General features: G+C 44.5%; 2 protein-coding genes across 6 annotated transcripts; one reads left to right on the forward strand and one right to left on the reverse strand.

Moving 5' to 3' along the window:
* Nucleotides 1–1,982: 1,982 nt before the first annotated feature.
* On the forward strand, nucleotides 1,983–9,862 carry LOC101772895 (putative disease resistance RPP13-like protein 1). Of its 2 annotated transcripts, XM_004956493.3 has the most exons (3): nucleotides 1,983–2,193; nucleotides 5,807–6,122; nucleotides 6,675–9,862. In XM_004956493.3, the coding sequence occupies exons 2-3, from the start codon at nucleotides 5,838–5,840 to the stop codon at nucleotides 9,699–9,701; spliced, it is 3,312 nt and encodes a 1,103-aa protein (XP_004956550.1). In that variant the 5' UTR covers nucleotides 1,983–2,193; nucleotides 5,807–5,837; the 3' UTR covers nucleotides 9,702–9,862. The 2 variants fall into 2 exon arrangements, with proteins under 2 accessions (XP_004956550.1, XP_022680275.1); XM_022824540.1 differs by lacking the exon at nucleotides 1,983–2,193 and having other exon boundaries at nucleotides 2,208–6,122.
* Nucleotides 9,863–10,075: 213 nt separating this feature from the next.
* Nucleotides 10,076–19,345, reverse strand: LOC101773581 (protein SAWADEE HOMEODOMAIN HOMOLOG 2). Of its 4 annotated transcripts, XM_022824542.1 has the most exons (10): nucleotides 19,022–19,163; nucleotides 18,743–18,868; nucleotides 17,578–18,644; nucleotides 14,977–15,877; nucleotides 14,574–14,760; nucleotides 14,213–14,276; nucleotides 13,608–13,659; nucleotides 12,882–13,025; nucleotides 11,242–11,361; nucleotides 10,076–10,646 (listed from the first exon to the last, which is right to left on the reverse strand). In XM_022824542.1, exons 4-10 carry the CDS (start codon nucleotides 15,160–15,162, stop codon nucleotides 10,254–10,256), a joined length of 1,146 nt encoding a protein of 381 aa, XP_022680277.1. In that variant the 5' UTR covers nucleotides 15,163–15,877; nucleotides 17,578–18,644; nucleotides 18,743–18,868; nucleotides 19,022–19,163; the 3' UTR covers nucleotides 10,076–10,253. The 4 variants fall into 4 exon arrangements, with proteins under 4 accessions (XP_022680277.1, XP_022680278.1, XP_022680276.1 ...); XM_022824543.1 differs by lacking the exon at nucleotides 18,743–18,868 and having other exon boundaries at nucleotides 17,578–17,653; nucleotides 19,022–19,345; XM_022824541.1 differs by having other exon boundaries at nucleotides 17,578–18,877; nucleotides 19,022–19,161.
* Between the last annotated feature and the right edge of the window lie 2,577 nt (nucleotides 19,346–21,922).

Raw genomic sequence — 21,922 nt, forward strand, 5'->3', positions numbered from 1 at the left:
GCTCTCCCCAACCCCTCTTTATGAGGTTGTGCGATTTTTGCTAGATCTTGTGAGTTGAGTAGTAGAGAGGAGCCATTCGTGAGTATTAGAAGAACACTCATACTGAGTATTAGAAGAACACTCATACGCTTGAGCACTTGTTTTCCTTGTCAAGTTTCATGGCTAAGAGCACATCCTTAGTGGAGCTCCAACATGGACTAGGGGTGGCATTTGCCTACTATACCAAGGGATAAATTGTCACGCCGAGTTTGCATTCTTCCTAACTCACTCCTTTACGTTTCTGCATTTCTTATTTACAACTTGTCTACCTTTACTTCCTTAGAATAGTTTTTGTTAGGATTGGCTCTAGGTTGCAAACACTACTATAGAAAACAACATCACCGCCGGCCCCAAACATCACCGCCGGTTTGGGGATCCGATGGATTAGGGTCGTCGGTGATAGCAGAAGGCATCACCGTCGGATGGGGAACTGGCGAGATGGCCTTTTTGAAAACAAAAAAAGGAAAAAAAAATTGGGCCCCACGCCCCACCGGTCGCCCCCGTGACACACCCCACCGGCGCGCTTGGCCCCTCACTCCGTGGCCTGTCGGCCGCTATCGCACTTCACCCCTGCAACTGTTGTCCCAAGTGAGAGGAATGGAGGGAGAGGGAGGAAGAGGACCACATGGTGACCTAGATCCAGATCCGCGCCTGCCATCGCCTGTAGCCGCGCCAGCCGTTGCCCGCAGCCGTCAACGCAGCCTACAGCCTGCTCCCAGCCACGCTCGCTGTCGATACTGCCTGCAGCCCGCCCCCGCCGTCGACGCCGCCTGCAACCTGCGCCCGCCATCAACCCGGCCCGCGCCGCGCAGACCTCACCTTGTGTACCACCGCCGCCGCACCTCACCAAACCTGCTGGTGAGGGGCGAGCAAAGGGTGGAGGGAAAGAGAGGTAGAGCAGGTGCCAAGGGGAGCGGAGAGGAGAGAGGAGACCGTGAGGCTGGGCGGAGGGGCCAGCTGTCATCGCTAGGGGGAGCAGAGAGGAGAAGGGGGAGGAAGAGGGTGAGGTCGGGCGGAGGGGCCAGCCATCATCGCTAGGGGGAGCGGAGAGGAGAAGGGAGAGGGAGAGGACGAAGAGGGGAGGGAGAGGGAGAGTTCGGGCGGAGGGTCGGGGAGGATAAGATGGAGAGAGGTTGAGAATGGGAGGGGAGAGAGATGGGGACTCGAGTGCAGGGTGAGAGAAGATGGAGAGACTGACTCGAGTGCGGATATCAACACGATTCAATTCTTTTTTTGGTTCCGCTCCTACTCGCCGGTTGGTGTTAAATCCGGCGGTGATACTTCACATCACAGCCGGTTTATTGCTAAACTTGACAATAAATTCCCTTTTTTGTTGCCACCCGGCGGTAATAACTCATCACCGCCACCGCCGATTTGGTTTAAATTGGCAGTGATAAGCCGTAGTGAAAACTCTTTGTGGGTTGAGAAGTTTCATTAGATCAACTATAGTTTTTTTCCATATCTAGATAGCATGATCTAATTTATATTTTGATACTTTGCAGCGAAAATCATGGGTTAAAATTTTGAGTTGACTAATTTAGCCCCCTCCCCCTCTTAGACCAGGAGTACCGATTTCTTGCAGCATGATCACTATATACAGGTCTCAAGAACCGGTGTAGAATTCATTATTAGCTGTCCGATCCAATCCTTCTGAACCCTACCCCTTAATGCGGGATGTTATTACTCCGTATAACCCAAGCTTATAATGGAAGGAGTCGGGCGGTCAAAGGAAGAAGACAAGGAAAATCCCAAGATCCCATCTCATCGAACTTCTTTTATTCATGAGATGAGCATCTCATTAATTAGTTAGATCTGAATTGATACCCGTCACTGCTACACCCGCGTACTATTGGTCTATTATTGTGAGATAATAATAGCAGGCCGCGTGTGACAACTAATTAGCATCCGATCGATCCGTTGGCTGCACTTGCAGTTGACTTGACTGCTTGCGAGCACATGTACGTCTTGCAGTCTTGGTGCTCCATCCAGGCCGGCCCACGGCATGCGAAGAAAACAAGCCAGCTGAGGTGGGGGGGCAATCACGCTGTCCGTGCCCGGAGCTGGAGCCGGAGCGTGCAGCACGGCGAGCTGCGCGAATCTGTCCACGGCGGCGATTTCCTGCTGCTTTGCGCAGCCGGGACGGCGTCTCAAGAGGTACGCACGCTGGCGCGACAGCCCCGCCCCGTAGATTTAACTACACTTTACTTTGATTCTTACGAGTATGAATTCCCACGGTTCTTGTATTGGGAGGTACTCCCTCCATTCCAAATCATAGGTCGTTTATGCATATAGAGATAGAGTATATCTAAGTGCATAATAAAATTTATGAATTTAAAGAAATCAAAACAACATCTAATTTGGACGGAGGGAGTATAAGTTTCTTCATCTCTATTTTTTTTCTTCTCCTGCTATCTTCATTCTTATATTTATATGGCGTTTGTACAAGCAAATTAGTTCATTTACTTTTCTAAAATGACATATACGCGACGAACAGAGGGAACACTTGTTTTGGATTTACGTGAAAAGCAATCATTAGTTCAAACATCCTCTAACCCATTCTTGACAACAATGCACGTCCTTTTACAGCAAACGAATATCTTCCAGTACTCTAAACATGTCACCACTTTGTCGTTCTTCGCGTTTTATCCCTTGGATCCGTCTATAGGGAAAGGGAACTCACTTCTAGCCTAACTCACTTCTTGTTCGGTGAGCACATGTAGACTGCAGGCAAATCAACAAAAATAATTTTAGTGAAAACAAAACAAAAGGAAAGTGCTGCTTGTAGAATTTATGGCCTGCTCATTTATATATACTAAATGTACCCAAAGAGGATGCTGAACGTAAAAAAAAAACTCAAAGGATGCTAATTTTCTGGTGCAATAAGAGTACTCTAAACCCATAGTGTTCATAGTTAACGTTTGTGTACTGTCATACACTTCACGTAGAAAAACTACATCATCGAATACATAAACCTTCCATCCTGTAAAAAGTTCTTTTCTAGGATTTTTAATTCCACATCTAGAACCGGATATGGATCCCACTTTAATTATTTTTTAACCTCCACCGCACCCCATCCACTCGCCGCATCAGTGTGCGTATTATCTTCTTTCTTCTAGCTACAAACGCACAACAACAGCTCTTGTGCTCCCACCACCCCTCTACCTCCCACTCACTCGGCCCACTAGCAGGGGTGGATCTTGTGCCCGGGCTGGGGTGCTGCAGCCCATGTATTCCCTACACTCTGGAGGATAAATCGTGGAGCACGACAATTCCTTCATGCCGGAGACTTCAGAGGAGCCATGCCTGAGGAGGCCCAGGAGCACGCATGGGAAGAAGGCCATGAAGCAGTCACCCTCCTCCCTACACTTCATCTTATTGGACACCGTTGTCATCATTTTGACGCTCTCTTTTCTCAGCATGGATTCTCTAACGTGCAGAAGGGAAGTCACATGTGACTTTTTTCCCTAACGGACGTCGTCCATAACGGCTCTAGTTTTTCCCAATACAGAACAAATTAGCCTAGCTGCCGTTATCGTCCCAAAATAGATGTGAGCGATCATATGTCGTTGAAGGTGACAAATGTGGGGTTGTTGCCTAAGCGCGCTTTCCAATTCCGTGCATGTACTCTTATTTGGTGTAGCCTATGAAAATAGACTGTTTCCATCTCCGTATGCATGCAATCAAAAGAGATAAAAGTAATGATGTCATCCCACGAGTGCACATAATTTGGAATATAAAAAAGTCATAAATCTGACACTGAGTATTAAAATTAAATTTTGATGACACCATTGAGTTTCCTTCAAAACAAGATCCCACTTGACAACATTTGGATAAATATTTTTATTAACATTTTTTAAATCAAAGTGACAAATTTTGTACGATATATGTATACACCTTGAACACATAATACAAACTTACATAACAAATATTGTACACATCAAACAAATTACATGAACTCGCAGAACAAAGACATATACTTCTAGAGTAAATTATACAAATTTAGAGAACACATATATGTATATTGGAACAAATTATATGAAGTCCTCGAACAAAATAATTGTATGCATCGAACAAATTATATGAACTTACAGAATAAAGACGTATACCTCTCAAACAAATTATACAACTCAGAGAACAAATATATGTATACCTAGGACAAATTATACGAAGTACTCGAACAAAACAATTATATACACCGAACAAATTATGTAAACTTACCGAACAAATCATACAAACTCACAAAACAAATCCATGATTCTACCGGTTCGGTTTATAAAAATGAATAAATAAATTTGTATCATGAATTAATCATAAAATGAATTTATAATTGTCTACTAAGAAAATTAAATGCAGGAAGGAAAAGAGTAAAAATAAGAGAAAGAATAGTGAAAGAATAATAGAAAAAGAGAAAAAAAAGATGGGCCCAGTGTGTGATGCATCGAACAAATTTTTTTTATCTAAATGCGATATTGAGCCGAATTCATTGCATATGTCCCTGCAAGAAGTCGTCGGGCGATAAAAAAATCTCATCGCGTATATAGCCATCGCCAAATAGACCTACTCCATATGTCCCAAATTATAGGTTGTTCTAGTTTTTCAAGGTTCATAGATTTTGCTTGCACTCAGATATACACAATGTCTCATTGCATAGCAAAAAGCTGTGAATCTAGAAAAGTTAAAATGACCCATAATTTGGGACGGAGGGAGTAGTTAAAATGACCCATAAGCAGACAGTTGGCAGACAGTAACAACGACATTCTCATTATGAGAAAAGCATTTCACGTTAAAAGAAATATTATTTCAAGTATTTGAAACAGTTTTCATACCCCAAAAGCCAGTACTACGACAGATGAAATTGTACAGCAATTCTAGGCCTAACTGTATAAATGTATCTGATTTAGTGCTTATATTTAGTGGAGATTATTTTTGTATTTGGAGTATGGAAAGGGGGAATTCCCTTTCGCACGAGCACAAATGCACAATAGAGATTCCCCGCCGCTCTTTCCCGCCCTCCCCTCCTCCTCTCCGACTCTCTCCAAATCCACAGACCAGGCCGACGCGCAAGCGGCGGCGGGCCGAGTTTGTCGCGCCCGAGCAGGCGGCCCGCGCGAGCGGCGGGGTGTTGAGCGGCCGCGCGAGCGCGACGGCGAGGTGGGCACCAAAGGAGAGGGGCCGCGGGTGGGGAACTCGAGAGCAGGCAGCGGCTGCGGGGCTGCCGCGGTCGACGGCGACGGGCCCGAAGCTAGCGAGCGACGGCGAGCTGGCTGCAGACGAACATGTGGTTGTTCTCGCCCTTGGCCTGCCCCGCTCGTGGCCGCTTTCTTTGGCACCCTTGGGGGCCGCGGCCACCGCCGGGTTCGGTGTGGGGCATGTGGGCGGCGGCCCCCCTGGTGTCGCGGGCCGGCGGGGCTGCGGGGCCTCGAGCGGTGGAGGCTGCAGGGCCGCGTGCGGCGGCGGGCAGCGGGCGGCGAGCGATGCGGTGTGGGCCCAACACGGGTGGAAACGGGTTGCATCCCCACCGCGAAACAGGTGGTTTCTTCGGTCCTCGTTGCGCGCGTGGTCACTGATCCTCTCTTTTCTTTTTAATTGCCTTGCCACAGCACCAAAATGCTTATGTGGCAGCCCAATTTACTTCGAGAAACCATCCTAGTCGGCTGGGTTGGGATTGTCCTAACTGATCTGGTATATGTAAAGGGAACACAAGTGCCTTAAATTACATTTGATTATCAACTGATTGATTTGCATTTATGTTTACTCGTTTTTGAAGGACAAGGTTATCGTACTTTTCTTTGCGAGATATGGAAACTGTGATTCTATACGGTCTCTTAAAAGAAGCCACCGCAGCATTGGCAGGTTTCGCGTACAATGAGATTGCAAAAGTGCTGGGAGTAAAACACGAGATTATCAAGCTTGAACGCAAGCTTAAAACTATCGCTGTTCAACTAAGCACGGCTCCATATCATACCATCATCCCTCATGCAGAGGGTAATCATGAATGGCTCAAACAACTGACAGAGATTGCCTACGAGGCAGAAAGTATAATTGACCGCTTCAAGATTGAAGTGGGTATGCTACAACTTCAGGTAATAATTTTGTCTTGGAGAACTTTTGTGATACATTTGCTAGATAATAATAATAATAAAAATACATGATATGGTCTCCACTCTTGAGTACACATGTTTCAACACTATGTTTTCTATGCTATAAGGAAATAGAATTACAATGCTGCAGAAGCAGTTTCTATTCCTTACCTAATAATTTCATTTTTCATGTATTAAATGAGTCATTTTTACATAAAATCAAGCCTAATTTAAATCTTCAGTGACCACAAGTAGGTATTCTGTCTATTAAGGATGGATCGGTATGTCAACTTTTACGTCTCTCGACTTCCAATACGACCATACTATATTGGTAATCCTAGATGCGTAAAACACTGATATTCATGCAGAGTGTGTATTTTTGTGTGATATATAGTACAACACTGATGAGCATCCATTACTCCTGGACCAATGCTGTACCTAAGTTTTCTTCTTCTTTTTTTTTAAAAAAACAATGCTGTACCTAAGTTACCCCTAACTAAATGTGCCATCTCAATAAGCCCATAAGGTGAAATGTATACCCTTGCCCTTTTACAGGAATGGAGTGGCTCGTCGCTGTGCAGGTGCTGCAGAGAAGTGAATACCAGATGCCGCGCTGCGAATCGCTTAGAGAAACTGAACAAGAGGCTGGACGATCTGAAAGCATCAAGTGAGCAAAATCAGTGGGCGCGGACCCTCCAAGCACTAGCCACCGACCAGCGGCCTGCAGAATCAAGCAGTGAGGTAATTGGCCCATGCCATGGTGGTGAGCCCAACTCGGTCGGCAGCATCATCAGTAACGACTGCGACGACCACGTGAGGCGGATGCGGGGAAACAGCATATCCCTCTTCGCGATTGTGGGAGCACCTGGGGTGGGCAAGACCACTCTGGCGCAGAAGATATACCACAAGATGAGGGAAGATCCCCAGTTCCAGAGAAGGATGTGGGTGCACATCTCCAGCAGCACCGGAACAATGACCATCTGGTCGGGCGAGAATGAGGACCGCGAAGCATCCAACTCAGAACCCAGGCAGCAGAGGGAGATAATCCGCAGGCACTTGGCGGGGTCCAAACTTCTGCTGGTGATCGACAACGTGCGAGACAATGAAGGCTGGGAGTTCCTGGGGGAGCTAGGGCAGGGCTTCCTCGAGCGCGACGTCAGAGTCATCCTAACGGCGTCGCACAGGGACAGGACAAGGATTATCGGGGTCAACAGGTGGTTTGGCTGCCACCACGTGAGGGCCCTGGACGAGGACGATGGGTGGCTGCTGCTCCGCAGGACGGCGCAGCTCAGGGAGCACGAGGCCGTCGGCCAATTCCAGAACGCCGGGATAAGGATCGTGAGCAAGTGCAGCGGCCTCCCGCTGGCGCTCAAGGCTGTCGGGTCTAGTCTGAGGCAGCGGGACCAGCTGGACCCATGGATGGTTAAGCTCTCCGACGATTTCTTTGGCACGCAAGTGATGCAAAGGGAGATCCAGAGGAGCATCGACACCAGCTACATGGAGCTGGGGTATCGCCTCAAGCTGTGCTTCCTCTACTGTTCCCTCTACCCGGAGGGCTCTGTGATCCAGCAGAAGAGCATCATGCAGCAGTGGATTGCAGAAGGCTTCTTCGAAAAAGGGAGCAGTGGAACCACCGAGGAGCAGCAAGGGACATGTCCAGAGGAAGTGGAGGCCCAAAACTGCTATACAGAGCTGGTTGATAGGAGCCTCCTCCTACCTGCGGCAGATGGCTGCGCAACCATGCCAAATCTCTTGAGGTCATATGCAATCTACCGGTCGCAGGACGAGAACTACGTCGGCGATCCCCGCAACATTGGCCGTGCGTTCAAGGTGTGGCGATTGTACGCCGCAGATGGGGGTAAAATCCGTGACATCCCTAACGACGTCACGAGCCTTAGGACTCTCTTGGTCTTTGGGAGCTCAAGCCCACAGGGCGACACTAGCACCAATGCTACTCCACCAGTGATGGATATCATCTGCAAAAGGTTCACCAGCCTCAGAGTTCTGGACCTTAGAGACGGACAGGTTGACTCTGTTGGTAGTAATTTGGGGCAACTGCTGCAGCTCAGGTACCTCAACCTTTCCAACACAAGCATAAGAAGACTTCCCCATGGGGTCTCGAATCTCGTGATGCTTCAGTACTTGATCCTCAATAACTGCCGTCACCTCAACTCTCTGCCGAAGGGTGTGGGTCGTTTGAAGAACTTGAGGACCCTCGACATATCAGAAACTCCAGGGCTACAAGAGATCCGTTTCAGGCTCCGCAACTTGAAAGAACTGAACTGCTTCCGAGGCTTTCTTCCAGTTCCGAATTCTCTAGTTCCAGTAAGCAGCAGCAGTGCTTCCACAGGTTGGACATTCAAGGAACTGAGCAACCTGTCTAAGCTTACAAGCCTCCAGATACTGAATCTAGGAAGCGGCACAAGCAGACAGGAGGCGGCTGAGTTGAGGCTCCACGAGATGGGCCATCTCAAAGAGCTCGAGCTATTCTGCACCATCCCTGCTGACCACGAGCAGCCGCCAGCTGGTGGAGATGTTGAGAGCATAGGTGACGTCCTCGGTGAGCTCAAGCCCCCTGGACACCTGACCTCACTCAAGCTGGCAAAGTTTTATGGCAACGAGTTTCCGAGTTGGGTGTCATCTTCACACCTCACTTCGCTGGAGCAGCTAACCCTCGATGGCTGCTCCCAGTGCCAGCGGCTGCCGCCGTCACTGTGTGACATGATGGATCTCAACTTCCTAACAATATCGGGCTGCAGTGCATTGTGTGAGATTACCCATGAGTTCCAGGGCGCGCCAATAAATCTGGTGGCGTTTCGACGGCTGGAGCAGCTGATCGTGGCCGAGATGGAGAGCCTGCAGACATGGTCGGGCCTTCTAGAGGGCGACATGCCCTTGCTCCGCAGCTTCCACATCTCCAGGTGCCCGAGGCTGAGTAAGCTTCCTCCCTGGCTGATACACTGCAAGGCACTGACCAGCATGAAGATACATCTCGCAGACAAGCTCCTGGAGATCAGGGGCCTGCCCGCGCTCAAGGAGCTCCAAGTGGACAGCTGCCGCGCGCTGCAGCGGATCTCAGAACTCGGCAGGCTTGAGGACCTGGAGGTCACGGCTTGCCCCGGCCTCGATGCCGTGGAGGACGTCCCTCTACTGCGCTCGCTGCGGCTGCGCGAGGACGCGAGTTCGAGGGAGCTCCCACGGTGGCTGCCGAGGCTGGCGCCGAGCAGCCACAGGAGGCTGGAGATCCTCGGCGGCGAGGATCTGCTGGACAGTTGCTCCTCGGAGCATGCCCCATCCTGGCCCCGCATCAAGGACATCGCCTACCTTGTGCACGCGAAGGTGGTGCACGACGGCTCCGCCTACTTCTCCTGCATCACGAGCCCTCCCCGTTTCCATAGGATTAGCCAGCAATGCAGGGAACGTGCAAACGCGTGTGGTGCTACCGTTCAGACCCTCCCTCCGCCGCCGCCGCAGGAGAACGGTGGTGAGCTGCAGGAGGCCAAGGCATGGGTGTGGCGCGCGCTCTACGGCCTCGCCGCTGCCTTCCTAATTGGATCTGCTGTGATTCTCTCCGGCCACTAGTGGAACGAGATCGTCTGCGAATGGAACCATAGCAGCCTGAAATGTTCATGAATCACTCCCTCCAGTTTTTTATAGAACTAATTCAGACACGTACACCTGATTAAGGTGGGCAGACGAGTTGTTAATTAATTAACCTAGTTAATGGTTATGTTGTCCAAAAAGGCCTGCTTTGGGCTCATTTTGGGTCATCTTGGAAAACGCCTTCACAAGATTGCTACTGCTACTGTCTACTGAAACTGAACTTTTCCCTCACAGATGGTAACAAACCCTGCACGCGCGCACGCGGTAAGCTGCTTGCGGACCTTACCGCGATGTGAGACAGGTTTTGCATCTGATCTAATTCTTATGCATCAATACTTAGTTGGGCTAAAAACTTACCTTCGAAACAGTCAACTTTCACTTAAGCTGTTAAGGAGCAATCTTCCAAGCCCACCAAGACGCTAGATGGTAAATACAATAGGCTCTGAGCTAAATAGATATACTACTAAATTAGTCAAATTTGTACGACAACATCAAGTTAACCCAGCACAATGCACGGAAAAAACAAACAAACTAATCCCCCTCTTTCATCTTCTCCACCACTTGTACTTCATCATCATCTTCAACCACCGAGGCAGACTCCCCATCCCTCATCACATCTGAACTCGAATTGCGGGTTTCTGGCGTTGCTGACGGTAATGAGGCTCCAGCTCCAGCCTTGGCTGGTGTCACTTCTTGTTCCACGCCGGAGACCATGGTCACCTCATCGGTGTTCACATCCATCATCTTGTGCTGCTTCGGGGCTTTCTGCTCTGCTGGGCTCTTCTCGTTGGATGTCAGCTCTAGTTTAACCTCTTTGGGTGGGGTGTGAACATCCATGGTGGCTGCCGCTCTAGCTGCATGCAGTATCTGAAGCCTGTAGTCAGTTTCTGGTCGGCGGCACACCTTCCTCAATGGAACAATTTCCTGCAAAATTAAAAGATATTTTTAAGTGTGTTGAAATAATGCAACAAACACTAAAATGCAGCAGTCTGGTTTTTGGATTTAAGAACACAACAGGGCAAGGTAATTATCCCAAGATAAAAAAATAACTTATTTACATTTGTAATATGGTAGTTCAGGATAAAACACAGTACCGATTCTGAGAACAGGATATGCTGCTTGACTTGGAGCATATATATATATATTGAGTAAAACAGTAAATTCCATAGTAGGTTTATGACCTTATTTAACAGTGTCTTTAAACTTCTGGAGGCAATCAACATTAAGTTTTATCCTGAACGGGTTGAGGACATAATGACTTGCTTTTGCAACTTCTAAACTGGTTGAGCACAGATTGAATTGTTTTTGCATGTTCAGGAACCTAAATTATTGTGCATAATTGAAATTAATGTACAACTTCACAGACATATAATCGATTTACCCTGAAAAGTATGTCATTTCCTTGGGAGAACAATGGTTTCAGGGTATCAACACCAAATAAAATACAAGGTCAGCAACAGGCTTCACTAAAATAGTTGCAGCACATGAATGGGCAACACCAGATAGGGTGGAGAAATACCTCAGAAGAATCATGATCATAGCGAACAAGAAATCTACATCTGCATCCTCTTACATCATGCCTTCTCCTTTGGGCATCAAGGACACGAGCATCAAAATAGAGAGCCTGTTCTTTACCTTCCTGAAAAATTATAGCATAGAAGTATTAACGCAAGCCAGCAACTTGGGTGAACGATAGCAGCAAAGAACAACATAATCAAATGAAATATAGATGGATCATGTGTTCGGTTTCCTTCATGATATTACATCCAAACGTGACAAATAATTAATAATCCTCATTTCAACAATAGTCATTGTATGTTTTTAATGAGTATCTTTCTCATTTGGAGTGGCAATGATCCTCAGCGCTTGCGCAACAACAACCACGATATACATGACTATGTTGGGCACATATATTTGATGACAGTTTTTCACATATTTGAATACTCTTTTAACCCCTTCGATAGTTCATTTCATAGAAAAAAACTAGCTTAATCAGGAAAAATTAAATAAAAAGTTTAGTGGCTGCAATCATCAGATCTGATACCAAATGTTGTGGTCCTTCACTACAAGATGGTGGCAGCGCACTATAGAGAAGAGAAGGTGCATTCAGAAGTTGCTGGAGGCCCAGTGCCTTGCTAATTACACAAGGTGGATAGGGTTTCACCTCATGCATGCAGATAGAAAAAATATCAAATATAAAATATAGCTATACTTTATCCAACTAGCAATTAGGTGTACAAATGCATCCAAGAATCATGGGCCTCATGAGCGAACCCTAGGATGAGTGAAACACATATCCAAATACCAATCAACCCTGATGTGATCTTTGTCTATTTACAGGATGTGGTAAAAGAACTGGTCCAAGGTTAAACTCGCGACATTGCAGTAAAAATTCTTGGCGTCAAACATGAATACCAAGAATACAGAAGCAAAAAAGCAAATGGCGTGAGAATTCAACATCCTAATTAGTATTGCTAGTATATATCAAAGCAAAGCCATTGAACTAGTATCAGTAACAAAATCATTGAGGGCATAGCAACTGGAATTGTCAGTACAAGTAGAACAAACACTAAAGGCTACACATGAATACATGGTGCTAAGGCATCTCAGTTATTACATCAAAAGTCGGCAACACAGCGTTTAAAGGAATCAAATTACTGATTGCATAACAAAATAACTGCAGTGCAGAAATTGCACTTCCATTTCAAATAGCGTACAAATCTGGCGGAGCTCAATTTTCAAGAGAAATATCAGTAATACCAGGCCATAATATCAGATGGAGCAAAGGACAGATTTTCGGAACTAATTTCGTATAACCAACCTTCAGTGCACACTAACAAATAGAAACCTAGTAAGATTCAACAGTTTTGGAAGATAAAATCAAAAGCCAAAAAAAAATTGCACGGCAACATAATTGAAGAGTAAGAATCTAACTATCACTCTAAACTCTCAAATGTAAAACAAGATCAACTAAGGAACTGTTTTAAAAAACTCACCAAACATAGGATACAAATGCACAGTGCTCTAAGGGCTAGAAGAAAAGCCATCCTTTATAGAACAAGAACTTTGATAATGAAACTAAAGCATGGCTACACAGAAATTCTCAAGTTGCCACATATGCCTAGGTGATAGGTCAAAGAAAGTTCAAAATGACAGCACCTGAAAGCAAAGAATTAGGTCCCCTGGAAGCACTGCAACACATTCAGTGGCCTCACATGGAAGAGAACGCTGTCGCACACATTTGCGAACATTGATCCATTCATCTTCCTCTGCTCCAAATCCAGAAAAACGAACCCGTACTTCCTGGAATAAACACACAAGAAATAAAGTAGGTATAAGCCAAATAGGCATCTGAGCAATACCACCAATTTATAAAAGTTTAACAATACATGAAATACAGCAGTTTATAAAATCGCATATGCAAACCATCCTCCATCCATATTAGAAGCCTGTATTTCAATTACAAATTAGAAAACAGGAGAAACTACTTCTACTGACTCAGTGACTCCATCATATCATATACTACTAACTTGAATCCATCTTACAACTGTTAGATTGCCTCAGGTTGCCTTCCTCCTAATTATCCTACAGACTCCTATACTAATTCCCGACTTACCTAATATATTCTAGAATTCACTTGTGCAATCCAGGATACATCAATATTATAGAATGTTTGGAATGCAAGACAGTAGAGATGATATAGCATCCTAATTCCTATCACAAATTAATTTACTGCATCACCTTTGTCGACAAAGAGAAAACAACGGAATCACATATAGCTTCAGTATTAGAATTCTGCTTTCAAAAAATATTGCTGGAAATGTCTTTTGACTCTTTGCCATTTAGTAACTTCAATGATATGTAATAAAATACTGACATCCTTACCGGTTCCCCTGATTCAAACAACCTATGAGACAGAAACGCAGCAACATCATACCTGCAACATAAAAGGGTGTTACACATGCAAGAATTCGAGTCCTTTTAAATACGATATTTTTTTGGAACAGATTAAACAATTTCAATGACACAGAACAGAAATAAATTCCTTGGTCAAATAAAGGGTGTATAAATTTATAGTGAACAAATCCAGAGATGCCTTCATGGTTCTCTCATTGTGGCCACTAACAGGTCACATGTAGGAAACAACACTAGACAAGCACTACTTATCCTTACTATTATTCTTTTATTCCATCCCTACAAGTAAATAACTTCCTCTGATGCTTTCAAAAAAGAAATTGATTGCATGAGGGACATTACTATTCACAAAATCAGTTTAGTGCCATTTTTTACAACTCTATAAAAAGGATCCTTTAGTTATGATTCCAGTTTTATCTGGGTTGCCTCCCCAAGTTGGACAAGGATGATAGGTTAAATGGAGTAACTTGGCCATCATTCAGCAACAAAATACATCTTCATGACAAACAAAAACACATACAAGCATATGACAACAGAAAAAGAACAAGAAGTATGAGATACGAATATGTCCATACCATGCGCCATCTCGAGCTGACTTGGCTTCGAACTCGACCTGGACACCCTCCACAGGGTTCTTCCCTGGTTATCAGCAAAGGCAACAATCATCAGCGGAAAAACGGAACTAAAATCGGTCGTATAACTACAGCCCTGTTTGGCAGGGCCATAGCTGTCGATTTAGCATGATGCGGAGGGGACCCTTGCACCGCAAACAAAACCTTACAGGCAGAAGCATCCACGCACTGAATCCTCGAAAGGAGAGGCACAATTGCACCCCACAAGTGGATAGGTTTGGTGCTCCCACACCGCTAGAAGAAGCATTTCATCACCCCATTCCTATGTAATCACCAGGGGAGGAGGAGATGAAGAATCAATCACCTGCGGAGGGGGAGGAGCCGTGGTGCGCGGCGACAGCGGAGGGCTGACCGGCCCTGAAGGCGGAGGAGTTGGCGGCGTGCTGGAGGTGGTCGGCCCCCGAGGGCGTCATCTTAGCCGCCGGCGGCGGCGCGGCCCTGGTGGTCTTGGCCCGGTGCGAGTAGCGCCTGTTCTGGAACCAGTTCCACACCTGGGCCCATCCCCACCCCACGAATCGAAATTTCACATCACAGACAGATCGGAATAATAATCAGAAGAAGGAAGCAAACCCTAAATCAAAAGATTTTTTACCCCCCTAAAAAAGGGAAGGAAGGGGAACGGCGGAGGAGCTCCCGTTTCATGAATCAAATCAGGCGCGGGAAGGGAAAAGAATTCCCGAGACGGGAGGGCGGGCGGGCGGGCGTACCTGCTTGGGCTGGATGGTGACCCTGCCGGCGCGCTCGGGCGAGGCGGAGAACTTGTCGGCGAGCGTCTGCAGCACGGCGCGGGTGGGGATGGCGTTGTTGAGCTGCTGCAGGCGCGCCTCCATCTCCGCCACCTCGGACGGGAGGAAGCGGAACGCCGGGGCGCCGGTGCTCGGCGGGCGGCCCATCGGTGCCGCCGCTTCTCTCTGCGACAACGAGGAGGGCGGCGGTGGCGATGGGTGAGAAGGTGCTCGGATCGGATGGGGTGGATCGGCGGGCGGGGGTGGGGAAAGCAGTGACGGGGAAGAGTGAGGCGTCACGATGGAGGTGACGGCTCAGGCAGGTGCTGTCTCCGTGACGTCGTGCTGCCGGCGAGCGGTGGCCACCGAGGGCTCCTGGTCTACCGCAAGATGGTTAAATGGCCCTCCTGTCTACCGCAAGGTGGTTAAATGATGGAACTACATAGCCTAGCAAGCTCTTCGCGGTTCCGTTCCGTTCCAGGACATATAGTAGCGCCGCGTCCCTTTGATTTTTTTCAGCGCGCTATTATATTTGAGCGCGCCTTCGAGTTTTTTTTTACTTTTTAGGGCGTTTTTTTTTCCAGCGTGACACCAGTTCCTATCTGACTGCTGCATTTTTTTTACTTTTTTTGCTGGGAAGTGGTTTGAAGTAGGATACTAACGGGTGGGCTCTTGCAACTTAAAGTTTGAAGTTTAATATACTAATACGTCCAACTAAAAAACAGAAGTGACAGAAGTGAGAACAAAATTGTTATTACACAAATTTGAGAACTAACAAATCAGTAATAATTAACTAAGTAACTTCAGGTGTACTTGATCCTCAACTTAGAAACATCAACCACACTACTAAAATGAATCATCTCCTCATGAAGATCTGGAGCACCTGTTAGTAATAAACGTAGAAGTAGAATTATAGTAAGTTTTAGAAATATTAGGTTGTGGAAAAGGAACACCATTGAATATCATAATGACTTTGACAAGATAACTGTTGAACAGCAATATGTTAAATTTCTAAAAAATGTTGAACATTATGGAGAAAATTCGAGGGTGAAATCAGATCTGTTGAACCTTTTCGTGTAAATTTTTTGAATAAAAAATGTTGGAAACTAGAATATGTTAGAAACTAGAAATGTTGGAAACTAAAAAACGTTAGAAACTAAAAAATTGTTGAACTAAAAAATGTGGAAACTAGAAATGTTGGAAACATTCATCATAAAAGGTGAACATCGTAAAAGGTGGACATGCAGTTGTAAATGTTAGAAATTTACAAAATGTTAGAAAGATGCAGTTTTTGTATCATAACAATTAAAATATAAAACATAGATAATCATTGATAGGAAACTTGTGACAAACCTGGAAAGCAAATGGTAGAGGACAACATTTGAATTAAAGTAGCATGTCGATGAACTTTTCATAAAATTTGTTGTACTTGTAAAAGAGGAGTTGGAACAAAAATAAGATGAACAACTACTATCCTTATGGAATATCAAAAGTGAATATGTCATAATAGACCTTTTGAGCTTCTGTTACGAAAATGACTAGTGCATCAGGATCACCCTACCCTAACTTACAAAGTGGGGTTCCTCATTAATGTTGGGTGCATGTCAAAAAAAAGTTGGCTATTATTGGAAAAATGTTGGAGTATGTAAAAAAAATGTTGGGCAAACAATTTAAGAATATATTGGTATATGCTAAAAAAATGTTGAATTATGTAAAGAAAATGTTGGTCTATCAAGCAAAATGTTGGTGAATGCTAGATAAATTGTTGGTCAACATCAAGACGCTATGTGTCCCAAATAAGTTAAAGGAAAATGTTAGTGTATGTCAATGAAATGTTGGATAATATTAAAAAAATAAGTTCAAGAAAAAACTGCTCATGAAAAAATTGTTGATAATGGTCAAGAAAATGTTGGAGATTGAGGAAAAATGTTGGGCAATCATCAATAAATGTTGATTTAGGAAACAAATGTTGAGAAATATAAAGGAAATGTTGGAGATGTGTTCAAAATAAGTTGAACAGATTCTAAAATGTTGGTAAGAGTTCAAAACAGCTTTAAGAATATATTGGTACATGGTCAAAAAATGTTGGCAGCCATCAATAAATGTTGAATTATTTAAAGGAAATGATGGTGTATCAAGAAAAATGTTGGTGTATGTAAAATAAATTGTTGGGGAGTGTGGAAAAATGTTCTGCAAGCATAAAAAATGTTGATTTATGTAAAAATAATGTTGGTCAATATCTATAAGTGTTGGTGTGTGTCCAGAAATAAGTAAAAGGAAAATGTTTGTGTATGTAAAGAAATGTTGGTCATTCTCAAGAAAAATGTTGGTTAGAGTATAAAAATTGTTTGAATACCATAGAAAAAATGTTCGTGCATGTCAAACAAATGTTGATCGATATCAAGAAATGTTGGTGCATTTAAAAAGATGTTGGGCAACTTAAATAAATGTTGTGCAACACATGACTTGAAGAAAATGTTTGAGTGTGTTAAAAACTATTGAAATTAGGCATCATGACTTCGCGGATAACAAAATTTCCATCCATAGCCACTCCATTCAAAGAAAATAGCAGAAGCTACATACCTTATTAATCAAGCCATCATCAACCATGACATTGCTTATCTTTTTGAACAACTCATACATATTTCATTTACATTAACTGCAAAAATGTAGAAGAAAGTAAGCAAGACAAGAATCCAATTATCATTTGTTCCTCGGAAGCATAGTTAGCAATGGAAGGTGTAAAAAGAAAAACTATTAGTTGTAACCATCTACTTATGAGTTTTGACATAGTTTTCAAGTTTAGCTAGTTCTCACAAGATATGTGCTCTTAAATAATTTGACATGGCTAGGGGCATGATGATCTAGAAGGGCAAAGGAATTAAACTATTAGTTGTAACCCAATCCGGTAGGAAGATGTCACATGGTTGATTCATAGATAAAGTGTTTATCAAGGTCACAAAAATTAATAGAACGAAAAATTAATGAATTTAGTAAGTACTCGAGGTAGTGCTAGAAATGTAGAGAGCCTAGATGGCTTACTATAGTATAAAAAAAGATGTATTGCTTCATGTATTATTCGCTCGCTTCTCACAGAGAAGCCAGACGCTTTACTTGAGCTTAGCATTGAAAGATACAAAACGAATGAGACAGAGCCTGCAAGACTCCTCATGTGGGCAAGATAGCAAGACAAGACTCAAGGGTCCTCATGAACATCCTAGTAGAGCCATGAGTTTGTCTTTCAGAGAATCCACAATCCTCGACAATGAAGGCTACTGCCTCATGAGTCATGTCACTAAAGAATAAAAATAAGATGAGCTTCTGACAATAACAATCACCAAATAACTAGAACTGAAAAACATTAAGATACAAATCCATTATCCCTTATCTTGTACTTGCAAAGGGCTCAGCCCGCAAATAGCATCAAGAGATAGCACAAACTAATGTGAGGAAACTGATATTGCCAAAACCGTGGAGACTTACAATAAGTTCAAAGAAGAACAAGAACTGAAACTTCAGGAGTGGCTTAGAGAGTCTGAAAAAGCTGAAGATAATAGAGACTGAGTCTGTTATAAGATAACTGCTTCAGTTCTGCGACGTTGTTAGAGCATAACAAGGCATCTTCATTTCCGAATTCGGTCAATTCCCAGCTAAAAACAGAACACGGTACCTTTTCATGAGACGGCTTGATGGGTACAGATGCATGGATGCTGGAATACTGTAATTTGCGAGATCCTTTTTGTCATACCTTTATTGACTGAGAAATTTAATGGTCATCAGTGTACTCTGAAACAGCCTGAAGAACATTGCATTTTTACCTAACACGATTACACCTGTACTGCTAGTGTCGAGTGAGATATGCTTCTGAAACAGCCTGAATATACTTGCATCAAGAAAAGGGGCGTCTATATTTGTCAGATCTCATTGCAAGCTCAGATAACATCAAGAGATAGCACAAACTAATGCATCTGACTATCTGAGTGAGGTTCCGTGGGGGAGGGAGGGAGAGCCGGACGGGAGCACGTACCTCACAGCCGACGGAGGAGCCGATGCGCTTGAGGTAGCCGATGACGTCCTGGCGGTGGCGCTCTGCCTGGCGGTGGACGCGCAGCACCACCTCGCACGCCGCCGCCTCCGCCGCGCGCATCGCGTCCCACTGGATCGTCGACGGCGTCGGCGCCCTCCTCGCCATCACCGCCGCCAGCGTCTCCCTGTCCCCGCCAGTGCCGGTGCGGCTCGAGCCAGCACCGCCGCCCCGCCCCCACGGAAGGCCCGAGCGGAGCGAGCCGGCGGCAGCGAACCGCGTGGTCGCCTCCTCGGAGCCCCGAGCGGAGGAACGTGAGGATCAGATTGGAACGGAACGGGAAAATGAAACAACGGAAAAGAAAAAGGTGTATGCGTCCGAGCCTAGGAGGGAACCTGCACCAAAAATCTTCCAGAAGATGGATAGGATTTCCCGTGGCGGTGGGATTTGGAACGGCTCTCTCCCCCCTCTAGGCTTCCACGGTTTCCAGTGCTTACGCAATGGGCCAGAGGGAAGGGAGCTCGACTGGGCCTAAGCATGTGGATGGGCTTCAATTTAATCGTGGAAAAGGGCAGGTTTGTCTTTTCATTTTCTAGGAGTAGGCTTTGTCTTTAAAAACTAAGTGTCTCCTGCTACGGGCAGAAAAACCGTCACTAAAAGCATTGCGTCAAAAGAAGCAATGAACAACCAGAGTGAAAAGCAAACTGCGTTGGAAAAAATATATTTTTCATCACCTAAGTATCGCAAAAAGTGTGACATTCATCTCTCATGTTTCATTTGGTGCAAATCAATTCCTTAACTAACTAAACCGGTGCAATTATCATCCCCACCTTAGTTTATCAATCATTTAGAATCATATAACAATGATTTTTAGCCATGTAATCATCTCGTTAATTACCGCTTAGCCACATCTTATGTTGAGTCAATCGCTACAACAATTTGGTCCGGAGCAGGCCTACCTTGATTCAAGGTATTCAGTTGAATATCTTTATTTTTGCAAAAGAGTTTTGTATATACTATGTATTAGTGTATATATGTATAAAAAAACAAAAATAAATAGGCTAACCTTCAGTCCGACCCAGAAATAGTCCTCCTCGACACCTGCCTAATCTGCTCTCTTCCTCTACTCCACTCCTCACCCAATGGCCCACTCTATCACACGGCCCAATTGCACTGCTGCTCACAGCCTCCTCACGTAGGTAGAGCGGCAACACTCGAGTCCCGACGCTTGTTTTTATTGACGACTGGGTGTTTGGGAGGAGGGGCTAAACTTTAACGCTGTCATATTGAATGTTTGGATACTAATTAAGAAGACTTAACATAAGCTAATTATAAAACTAATTGCAGAACCCCTAGGCTAAATCGCGAGACAAATCTATTAAGCCTAATTAATCCATCATTAGTGAATGGTTACTGTAGCACCACATTGTCAAATCATGGACTAATTAGGTTTAATAGATTCATCTCGCGATTTAGCCTAGAGGTTATGTAATTAGTTTTGTAATTAGTCTAGATTTAATACTCTTAATTAGTGTCCAAACATTCGATGTGACGGGGGCTAAAATTTAACCCCCTCCTCCCAAACACCCCTCCCTCCAGTCATTCCTCATTGACTCCATAGATTCTCAAATTGAAAATCTAAGGTCGCAGGGATGCATGGTGAAGGTCAGCAGCGAGACTTCAGCTTGTGCAGGTGCCAAGACGGAGGTGCGTAGGCCGGGGTACGATCGATAGGCACAAGGCCCGCGCAGATGGGCGGTACACCATGGTGGCGGCCGATGGCAACAGGAATCCCTCTTCCTCTGCTAATCTGCGCCTTCAACTTCTTCTGCTCCGCTCCAAGCTCCGACAAAGTGAATCACTGTCAAGCGACAATGTAACTTCTACCATCTATTTGAAATTTAGGTTGTCAAATTTTTCCTTTACCCTTTGAAAGTTTGAATACCCATTCTCCAAATCATGAGCCTGCCTTCGAATTTGGTGTGAATCAGATCCATTTATTTCCACTAACATATTTTATGGGTAGCCATTGTAGAGGTTTACAGAAAAGTTACCGTGGATTTTATATTTTTGACTCATTACATCGCCAAGAAGTGATAAGTCAGATATTTATGTGGCATAAACTGCTAGATGGCACTAAATTATTGTTATGTCGAGTATTTTTGACTCATTACATCGCCAAGAAGTGATAAGTCAGATATTTATGTGGCATAAACTGCTAGATGGCACTAAATTATTGTTATGTCGAGGTGGGGATGATTAGTGCATCGATATAATTAGTTAAGGGATCGATTTGCACCAAATTAAACATAAGAGATGAATATTACACTTTCAAAATACTCAAGGGATGAAAATACACTTTTCCTCCTTTTTTCATGGGGATGATAAGTGCTCTGATCGATTTGCACCAATTAAAATATACGAGATGAATGTCACACTTTCAAAATACTCAAAGGGTGAAAAGTACACTTTTCCTCCTTTATTTGTGTTAGCTTTGGACTCAAATGCTACATAAGTTGTTCAAGCAACTATATGTGCAAGAGGTCGAGGAAAGCACGATTCTTTCACCCCCGGTATTTCTTAGTTGGTTGCAACTCAGTCAACTTGGTTACATGCCTCGAGTGACATGTTATAAACTTGTCATATGAGAATTAAATAATATTTACAACAATAAATCCGAGCACATTAAATCCTAAAAAATAACTCAAATGAGTAACGTGGCCTAAAAATCTCCGTATCAAAATATCGTTATAAACCTGTCAGAATATTGGAAATATATTCCCTGGAACTAGTAGAAGAGCATGTTCGGTTTTCTAGAGTTGATGGTTATAGTTTCTTAAAGCTAGGAGCCTGGCGATGGGCTACGAGGTAGGCTACGCTAGCGAAAAATAAAATTTTCTACCG

This window comes from Setaria italica, chromosome II (genome assembly GCF_000263155.2).
Source record: "Setaria italica strain Yugu1 chromosome II, Setaria_italica_v2.0, whole genome shotgun sequence".
In the NCBI taxonomy this organism is placed as follows: domain Eukaryota; kingdom Viridiplantae; phylum Streptophyta; class Magnoliopsida; order Poales; family Poaceae; genus Setaria; species Setaria italica.